Raw genomic sequence first — 10,964 nt, forward strand, 5'->3', positions numbered from 1 at the left:
TAACTCCTTATTAAAATATTTCATTTTTGGTTTTCAAGAACCCTGAAAGGCAAAAGCCTCCGGTAAATCATATTAATCGTCACGGCAGAAATCCACCTTTTAAATCTGGTTCCTACAGTTTCACACCACATTATTTCAACGTTTCAAAGCAATGTTCATCAAAGCAGCAAAAGTCACTTTTTTTTAGAAGTGGTACTCTTTAATATTTTGTGCATCTTTTAATATAATCTCTTCGATATAAAACATTTCCCCTCTTTCTTTTAATAATTTTCTTTGTCTCCTTCCCCTTCTGCTTCTTCTCCGCCTGCTGCATTCCATTCCTGATAGGAACCTTGTTCCTGTGCAGAGGTTTCTGCTTGTGATATCTGAGATGCTTCTACTGTGGTTGCCGGCCCAATTGATGTTCTCATTGAACCTAAGTCATCCTTATTTTTCCAAACCTTTGTCTGCCAGAAGCTTTTCACAGCAGCCCTATAATAAAAATGACACCCAAATAATAATAGAGCAAATGTCCCCAGAGATCAGATACTTTAGACAAGCTGTTATTAACAAAATTAGTGAAAGGGATCCCTCCCTATATTGTAGGCAGATTTCTTATAATTCTTTTAGCTTACCACTATCATACTGAGTAGCCAAATCTTATTTTTTCCACTCTTCAGAAATCATCTAGCCACAATTGTTAAAAACTGACAGCACAGTTTCTGCTATTTTGAGATTGAGAACAAACAACGAAAATGTATGTTCTAAAATTGGGCAGAAGGGTAGGGGTGACCCAATCATGGTCATGTATATGTTACCTAATTTATTTTATAATCTTCAGTCCCCCCCCCCCCCGCCCAAATGTTAAGCATAGCCTTTGGCAAAAGAAAGCATTTTACATAACCTCTATCAATTCTAACTGGAGATGCTAGGGCAGGCAACCTTAGCTCTTTTATGACTCATGGACTTCAACTCCCAGAATTCCTGAGTCAGCTATGCTGACTCAGGAATTCTGGGAGTTGAAGTCCATGAGTCATAAAAGAGCCAAGGTTGCCTACCCCTGTGCTAGGGAATAAATCTGAGGCATATGCCATTCAAAAACGTGCTCAGCTACTGAGCCAAGGATTTTCCTATTTAACTAAGAGAAATCCAACTTCTCAATCCAACCATTTTTGTAGGCATTTCTACATATACAGTAAGTATATTACTTAATGTAACTTTGTTACGTGAAAGGACTTCTCAGCTATGTTTCATGTTATACTGTGTAATTCTAACGTTTGAATTTCTGATCTAATTCTCTCTTCTTTAATTTTCTTACATTCTCTCTCTCTCTCTCCCTCCTTTCCGTCTTTGCTAATTTGCCTTTTAATTTTCTTCCATTTCTGCATGCTTTCTGCCAGGGAATTTTCAGTGGTGAGTACACCCTCTTCCCAACTCAGTCAAGTTACTTCCTCTTCTTTTTCAACAGTCTCCTTAATGATTATTATAGTGTCATGCCTCACCTGGATCTCTCTTTAAGAAAATCTGTTATAGGTTACAAATCTCTATCCGCATTCAGAGGAAGGTTGGCCTTACCATGAAATTAATTGAAATACCTGCTCTGAAATTCTGGAGAAGGACTGTAAGTACGGCGTATCATTAAGGAAGGAACAATTGTGTTTTTGTGCACGTTGATCTGTATCTGCGTGACTATGTACATATGTGCGCATGTGCAAGGCTTTTCATCTCAATTAAAAGCATCTGGCAGTGTTAGAAATCTTGTTCTCTCTCTTAACTGCCAGAGAAGCAAGTCTGTGCTAGTGTTTTTGTTTTGTACTTGAACATACTGCAGATACCTTCTGGAGTTCACACATCATCCTACCTCTCTCCTGAGCACAGCACCGCTTTTGGAGGAGAGGACGGGTAGTGGGGAATGCTAACTTGAGTAAGTGCAAATCCTAATGCAATTAAAATTTAGGCATGCTCCACCTACCAATTAAGAATGATGAAGGTTATTGCAAAGATAACTCCAACGCAAACTATAACTCCGGTTATCAGGACAAACACCAACACGATATCTGTACTTGGCTTCCTCAAACGCCTTGTTTCCAGCTCTAAAGAAAAAGAAAATTCTCATTGCTGTGACGCCTGTTATGAAAATGTGAAAATAAACGGCATGAAAATTAAAGTAGATGAAAATTAGAAAAGAGGGTCTTAATTTTCCACGCATTTTAAGGGCTATCAGCGGTTCTCAACCTATGGGTCGCGACCCCATTTGGGGTCGATTGACCATTTCACGGGGGTCGCCAAGCAAGGCTGTCCGCCATTTTTCCCCCTTTTCCGGCGGGTGCCTTACCTCCCTTGAGCTGGGCCAGCTGGTGGTCGGCCTGCTCCGTCTCTGCCGCTTGCCAGCTACGCCTCGGCCGGCGCAGGGGGCGGAACCACGCATGTGCGGCGCTCCCGGGCAGGGAAAGTCCTTGACTTACAACCGGTTGGGTATTCCTCGACGTACAACCGGTTTAGTCCTCGACTTACGACCGGTTTAGTCCTCGACTTACAACCGGTTTAGTCCTCGACTTACGACCGGTTGGGGTCGCGGCATTAAAAAGGTTGAGAACCACTGGGCTAGATAGTATTTTATAAAAAGTAAAAAACTCAAAGAAAGGATTTTGTACCCCTAGTATTTTATAAAAAGTAAAAAACTCAAAGAAAGGATTTTGTACCCCTAGTATTTTATAAAAAGTAAAAAACTCAAAGAAAGGATTTTGTACCCCTAGTATTTTATAAAAAGTAAAAAACTCAGAAGAAAGGATTTTGTACCCCTGCGCTATCATAGATTGCTTTAAATTGACGGAACAGTTCTAAATGTTGTATAACAAAGACATTCAATTAAAATTGTGCAGTTTCTATGATACAACAAGACATATAAAGGAATATCTTTTAATAGTAAGATCAATAATAAGACAGAGCTTTACCACACTCTCAGGCAAAACTGACCTTCAAATAGTTGGAAAAAAGCTGCATCACTCTGATAAGATTAAGAGTATAACAGCAGAAGTAATTTAAAAGAACATGTGGGAAACTAGAAAAATAAATAGATACAATTGCTTGCAGTAAGATTTCCATTAAAAACTGATTTAAAGTGCAATAGCCTTTTGAAGTATTATATAAAAATTTTGACAAGTGTGAGGTTCAGGTGGGCTAAGTAAATAAAACACTGACAGTTCAAAACAATACACAATATTTGAAGTAAAGTTGAAGTCAGAGTCATGACTATTGGAGTTATTCTTTATATAACTCAGAGAATGATTCTAACAGAGGAAAAGCTAAAGTAAGAAAAGCTGTGGTGTACTCCCAAGTTGATGATTTAGTACAGAACTAAATAACAACAAAGGAAATTTTCACGTGTCATTATCTATTATTTTAAAAGTATACTTTACTGGGTGTCTGTATCTGAACATCTCTATTTATGGCATTTTTGAAATGTTATTTTAAGAAGGTGGTACTCAATGACAGCTTAGAAATACACATTTGTCACAAGACTGATTTACTAGATGACATTCAAAAAAATTCTAAAAGAAATATTCCTCTGTCCTCTAACCAGATTTAACTACATTTTAATGATTCTATTTAAACATCTCAAAGATCATGCCTGAAACTCAAAATGAGAAATTATAGTAGTATACTATATCGGTACTGGTCTAGCATGCTGGACCAATGTAATTGGGTCCAGACTGGATATAAAACCTTTATTTTTGCTTTCTACTCTTATGTCTGAAGAGGAATTGTCTGAGTGTGTTTGTTCAGATTTGTTTCTTCATATTTAAAATATGAATTTAGTTCAGGTACATAGAAGCTATTCCGAATCAAATAAACATTGTGGGGGCTCACTAAGTGACCCACTAGATTTAAAACCAGGTCCTATCTCTCTGTTAAAAGTCCTTTTTTTCCTGATCAGCAACGGAGTTACAGATGACAGCTTCCTCTGCCTGTTGTAATGATTAAGGTTAAAACATTCCACAATGATTCATTTTCAGAAATCACTACAACCCATTTTGAACAATTACCTTCCCCATCTTTTTACATGTATACATGAGGTAGAATGTTAATTAGACATATGAATATGAATAGAACAAATGTGTAAGGAAGAGAATGGTGTATCATCAGGTTTTATGAATTTAGTGCTTATGTGTAGGTTTGCTGGGAAAGCACATGAGAAGTATACCTATCAGCCTTTCCAGGTAAACCGGACAGGAAATACCATTAGATGAGGTTATCCTACTTTATTGCAAGGCTACATTAAGTGTAATCTTGCAAATCCAAAGATACAAACTTTCCGCTACCACTTTTCTTTCTTTAAACAATTTTTATTAGTTTTCCATTTTACACCAACAGAAGCTTAAGAACCTACGTGGAGATATGGTGATCAATTACAAAAAGTAAACAATAGCATTATAAATATACAGTTCACATAATATTTCTTAAAATTTCCCTCTCTATCTATATATAATATTATAATCAAATTGATTCGAATAAAATCATTCATTAATGTCTAAATATAAATTCTCTTAATCAAAACTTTCAACCGCTCAGTGTCTATTCTATACAAATCTATAATTTCTCACATATTTAAACTTAAATTGAAACTCTCCATTTATTTAAGATATATTATAATCTCATTAATACATTTCTAAAACAAATTTTCATTTATATTGCTACATATGAATTTCATTAATCAATAAACGTTTAGAAAAGCTCATTATCTATCCCAAAAATCCTGTTTTACACTTTATTAATTTTTCAAATGTTAAAATTTAAACTAACCTATATATTTACTATTCAGGTACCCCAAGTTTCTCTTATTTAAATCTATTCTTTTTCAATAATTCTCCGATTATTAATTCCATCTCATTCCAACAAAAAAAAAGAACAAAGAATAAAGAGAAAAGAGAAAAGAAAAAAAGAGAGAAAAAAGAAGCATATTCTTGCTACATTTCAGTATTAAATTCTAAATCATTTCATAATAGCCTCCCTTTTAACAAAATCCAAATCCAAAACAATCCGAGTCACTATAAAACCTTTAACATCCATAATTATCATCTCAAATTTAATATTTATATCTTATTCTGGGTTTCTTCCTATTCCAAATAGGTTTCCATAGTCGAGTCTCTAGTTCCGCAGATAGCTCTTCCATTCTTTCCTGCCACACTGTACACAGCAACAAGAGGTCTCCCATTGTCCGTTTTATTGGGCTGATATAAGAGTTACAGCTATTCTGAACAACTCGTGTCAGAACATCATTTCCCATCTTTTAAAAGTTGTAGAAACTTTAGTTGAAATCATTTTTTTAATATAGTCCTCTTTAATCAAATTTTTCTCTTCTTCCAATAGTTTTTCCTCTATCGGAAAGTCAAATGGTGTCTGCAAATCAGCTTGTCCTTCTGAAGTAAGCTCCTCCATTTCCTTATTATAGGTCATTAATATCAAAACTTTTTTCCAATATCAATTGGTAATCCAACTGTACATTTGCTTTTTCCATCTCAGTGGACTGAGAACAGGTCTCTTGAATATGAACTGCTGTTTCACTTAAACCTTGTGCTTTGCTTTGTCGATGCAGAGAGATCTCCTTACTGCAGGCAATTATCATCTCCGTGTTTTCCAAAATTTTGTCCAAAATATACTTATAAATAAAATCTGAACAAGTTTCCTCCATTTTTATCATATTTGAAGACATTATCTTTTTGGGGAGAGACTATATTTACCAGCAATCAATCAATATCCATCTCCTCCCAAGTTCCTTAGTCTCTTTCCTTTGTACAAATTCCAAGAGAAGAAAATAGCAAAAGCAATACGTAGTTTCAGCAGAAAATGTCCCCCAAAGAGTCATCAAAGTTAATTAAATATTCAGTCTTTTCGGACACCATAAAAAATAAAAACAAACAACATTCTCCAAATACATAGCGTGTTAAGTCTCAATAAGAAATTTCCTTGGGGCTCCCAAATAGCCAAAAATAAAACCAGCCATTAAAACAAAAATAGATTTAGTCTTTTTCTTAGGCTTTTCTTCCCCCATTTAAAACGCCGCTTCAACAAAAAGGGAAATGAGTCCAAAAAAAAGCTTTTCACAGGAAAAGAAAAAAAAGAAAATAGAGGTAAAAAAAAAGTCTCACCGAATCTTCCACGGTGGGTCTGTTTGCTTAGATGATCTTATGGCTTACGGTCGGCGCAGCTAAATGATCAGTCATTTTACTGACCGATCTTTACTCCGTTGGCCCAAAGGAGATACTCGGATTACAGAGGGCGCTGCCGCCCCTCTGCAGCCATCCAAGAAGCCTCAACGGTGGTTGCTCCTCCAGAGCAACTTTTCGACCCTCTCAGGGGTCTACCGACAGAGGAAACTTGGCGAGCAAAGGGACGACTCTCTTTGCTCGACCGCACCGCCGCGACCCGGAACCGGAAGCCCCCACTTTTAACTGCTTGATAAACTAGAGCGGATGCTTCTTTCTCTGACCATTAAGCCACTGGGGACTCCTGTCTCTCTTGTCTGATTGTTTGTTGGGCAACATTTTTCCCCTCATCCCCCAAGGTCATCCACACACTCCATTACATGCCTGAAGTTGATATCTCTGCTTGCTCCAGGTTACGGGTCAACTCTTTGCAACTATAGATTGCCCGGCTTGCCTGGAATAAGTTTAGTCTTTGGACCAATACTAGTTCACTGCCCTTAATTAATTTTAATAAAGATCAGCTCACTTGCTGTGTCTTCCTGCTGTTGGTGAGCAATGAGAACTGGAAACTCAAATACTAACCAGTCTACACGCTAAGCTTCCCTTTCTTACAGCTTCTAATCTTCCAATAAGGCACAGATTAACTACATGTTCCACTCTCATTTGACTTTTCATAGTGATGCCTAACCCTGCTGAAAAAATGGGAGTTCAGCAACATGCAGAGAGCCACAAATTTCCTTCCCTTTCAATGATTTTTTAATGCAATCTTTGTGCCATAATATTTGGCTTTATCTCCAAATCTCTCCACTATTGCTGTTTTATTTTTAGCCTCCTCCCGAGTCCCCCTCTCACTTTTTTCATTGCTTTTTCAAACAATCTTTTTTGTATGTCTATCTTCTCCTTAACACACATCCAATACCCTCCTGTTTGCACTGCAGTGCTTCTTCAGGGTTAATATCATTTGAATTCACACACACCCCAACTTAGGTGTGGTTTCTGTCCTTGTCTCTCAGTTATGTTTCTGTCAGGTTTCTCCCTGTTTGTTGCTTGCTCTTCAGCCAACAGTAGCCATATTCCTGAAGACTGTCACCAAAGATCAACCAAAATGTTATAATCCTGAAGCAAAACTATTGTACAGTATTCTTTTCTATGTAAGTCTAATATCAAACAAAGAATAACAATTGCAGCTGTCAAACTACCTAGATTCTTTGCCAGTTAAAATCTAATTTCTTTAATCTTAATTTCGACTGAATATATCTTGGGATAGTCACGGATGATGGAATATCGTTATTTTACATGTATTGCAAATACATGAAAGACCACATTATTTTAAATTAAACAGAAACTCTGCAAGTCACTATATTCCTATTATCTCATTTGCATACTCTTAAAACACTTCATGTTTTGGCCAGTAGTACATCTATTAAAGATGCCCCAAACACACTAATAAAAAAATTATTGGCAACATAAGATGCTGCAAGCCTAGCATGTTTATATAATGAGGAGCACTCTCATTGAATGCATCAAAATGTATTTGAATTACAAAAATGTCCACCTGGCTGGAAATGCTGGCAGTTGCATTCTAAATTTACAGGGAGGACATTAGGTTAGGAGGTTTTTCATGTAAAACGTGAGAATGAAAGCTCAGATTCAATTGGATAAATCATATTTTATTATTAGTTGTTGTGTGAATGGCTTTTAAAATGTAAACTATAACTATTACTTGGATTACAACTATAGCAAACAGCTAAAGGGGATTTAGCTCTTTCTTTCTAGACTGGATTCACAGTCCTCTCCCGAAACATGATGAGGGAAGCCTGCACTGGCTCAAACAACAGGTATAGTCCTCTTCATTCAGCAGGAATCAATGAGTTCAACCTACATATTACTCCCTTAAGAATGTTAATACAACTGGTAATTGCCTAATAGATGTTTTCTCTTTAATCATAACAATTGTATCTATTAGACTATGATCATTCACTCTCTAGACTCATAGCCACAATGCTTGTTAGAGCCACACAATTCTCTGGTGGCACAGTAGGACAGTGTAATCATCTGGTTTCAAATAGTCTGGTAGCTATTTAGAAACCAGTAAGAAGCCAGAATCTCTCCCTTGAGATAATCATCAGTGCCGTTGACTTGATAGTAAACATTTCTAACAGAAGCAAAATACAACTAGAAAATTTGATTTCCGTTTTTTTGCTTTAAAAAGTATTCAGAGATTGCAACATACATATAAACAGATATTAATAATCGCAAGTTGGATTCTACATTGTAGGAAAAGTATTCATTATAGTCATTTTGTTTTAAATAATACAGGATCCTTCTGATTCAAAGGTTTTCAAGCAATTTGGCACATAGGGTAGAATCAAGAAACCAACTGAATGTTCTTTTTAGCGGCAAACATGTTTGTAAGACAATTAAGCCATTTGACTTTATTCATAAAACTAATGGTACTTCCACCATTATCTAGTATAAATACTAAATAAAATTTAAAATAAATTTAGTTATTAGGAAGAGTTTCATCATCTACTCAAAAGTTTCATTTGCTTCATATAAGGTGGTTACAGAATGGGTATGTTTTAATGAATTTCTGCTATCATAGAGTGAATGTCATCGTGGCCTTTCCAAACATCCCTTTGGGGGCAAATAAATCACATATGATAAACTTTTGTAAGTGTAACTGTAATTGGTATGATTCTATTCTAATTTCTTATGAGTGATATGGAAATCTATTGGATTGGTGGCTTACAATGTGCATACAGACAAAAAATATTTCTGGAACTAAATACATAAGCATAGTTTATGTAAAAATATACATACACACACACACACACACACACACACACCAAATATGTAACATTTTAACCAAACATTCTACAAGTGAACAAGGAAGTGCAAATAGTATATGAGTTTATTCTGATACAGAAGAGCCTAGGAGACCAACTTTGGGGTTTCATAGTGCAATGAATCAAGCTGAGGCTTGAAGGGATGGTGGTAAGTTATCAGAGACCAGGGTAATAGGGAGAGACATACTTCTAATTAGAAGATGTGGAAATAGTATCGGTCATATATATATAAATGGAAAATATAAGGTAAAGTTCTCTTCAAGTTGTGCTCAACTTTATAATTCCATGGAGTGACCTATATAGATTTTTTTTTAACAACATGGAGGTGCCTTCCTGGATGGTTTTTCTCAGTTTAGCCTATAGCCTATAAATCAGAGGTCCCCAATCTTTTGGGCACCAGGGACTGGTTCCGTGGAGAGAGGTTTTTCCGTGGACTGGAGGGGGCGTGGTTTTGTGTGCTGCCTGCATCTTACGGATGGGGCTTTGCTTGTTTGTGCGGCCTCGTTGCTGGCATGCCGCAGCCCGGTACTCATCCACGGACCGGGGATTGGGGACCCCTGCTATAAATCATCCTGGTGATCTCCATCAAAATACTAACCAAATACAATCCTACTTAGATTTCTGACATCAGCCAATGTTAGTGAAATGTTCCGGCTAAGCCAGGCAAATGAGCAAATCATCATTATTTTTGATTTTGCTGCAAATAAAGAGAGGGGTCACTCTCATTTGATCTTTGCTCTGTTTCAGTAATATAATAGCTTAAAAAGATATGTAGAATATTATCTTCAGAATAAGAAAAGCAGTATGTAACTCTCCTCTGCTACTTGTCTGAAGCTACCACAAAGGCAGAAAAGATCTGAATACCCTCATTTGTTCCCTAATCTTGTAAATATGCCCCTGCAGAACGTATAGTTAAGAATTTCAGTTAAGAATCGTTTAAATCCAATGTTTATTTGAACAGTATATGCAATGTGACAAATAAAACCCCAAAATGTACGTTTTTATATTATCTGTTGCTATGGTGCAAACTCTCAACTTTGTGGTTAGCTACAACAATGCTTTGATAATCCAAGTTTCAAAGCATGTGGGTCTTACATACCCTATACAGGATGATATGGAACAACACTTTTCCTTTTCTGTAGGAGAAAAAAAGCTTTTGAGGATTTGAGGACTTCGTATCTCTAGGAAAAGGAATCCTGGATATTAATTAAAAAAAGGGGGGGGGGAGATAAAAGATTTCCTCGGAAATTATGACCCGGGACAGCTGTCCTCTGTGGAAGACAAAGGGAAATATTTTGTTTCTCAGCAGAAACAGCAAAACGGCTGAATGTTGTGTTCTTTAGTTGTTATCACTATTATTGAACCTCTTTAGATGATTCCAGATAATGACAAATCTAGTTAATATGCCACATGTGTTTTACAGGGCAAAGTGTTGCAATGCAACAGCTTTTGCCTGCAAAGGAAACGAACTGAATTAATGAAAACTGAGTGCGGAATTGCCTCAGCACAGCCAACTGTGCCATGTTCATGTGGGAGATGCTGCCATTTATGAAAACTGGCCAGCTGCCGCCTCCACCTCCTCCCCTGTTGTTGCCAACACACTCACTCACATGGGTGGCAGAACAAGGAGCACACTCTGGCTCTCGTCTGGCTCTCTGCTCACATGGCAAGATAAGAAGAATCATCCCTTCCACTTACAACACACTGCTTCCCCCGCAGAACTATTATCAGAAAACATGAATAAACTGCCTTATGTCACTGGCTTTGTCAAAAGCAACTTACAAACCAAAATAGGCTAGAGTATGAAATAGAGCATCAGTGCGGGAACAAGCCCATATACCAAATTCATTTATTAATGAGATGATGGAAAACAGTTAAAAATATAAAGGATGTTTAGTTTATTTCTACTAGGTATAGCCTTTAATATAGG

The 10,964-nt window shown here is 36.8% G+C and overlaps 1 protein-coding gene across 1 annotated transcript in view; it reads right to left on the minus strand.

Moving 5' to 3' along the window:
* Nucleotides 1-260: 260 nt before the first annotated feature.
* Nucleotides 261-10,964, minus strand: part of SPACA1 (sperm acrosome associated 1) — a 26,608-nt gene continuing 15,904 nt past the window's right edge. Inside the window, exons 6-7 of the mRNA XM_015824224.1 lie at nucleotides 1,952-2,072; nucleotides 261-471 (exon numbers count right to left, since the gene is read on the minus strand). Of these exons, the coding sequence (XP_015679710.1) occupies nucleotides 261-471; nucleotides 1,952-2,072 (332 nt within the window). The remainder of the gene's footprint in view (nucleotides 472-1,951; nucleotides 2,073-10,964) is intronic.

Source organism: Protobothrops mucrosquamatus, unplaced genomic scaffold (assembly GCF_001527695.2).
Source record: "Protobothrops mucrosquamatus isolate PMUCROS unplaced genomic scaffold, P.Mucros_1.0 scaffold2168, whole genome shotgun sequence".
Taxonomy (NCBI): Eukaryota; Metazoa; Chordata; class Lepidosauria; order Squamata; family Viperidae; genus Protobothrops; species Protobothrops mucrosquamatus.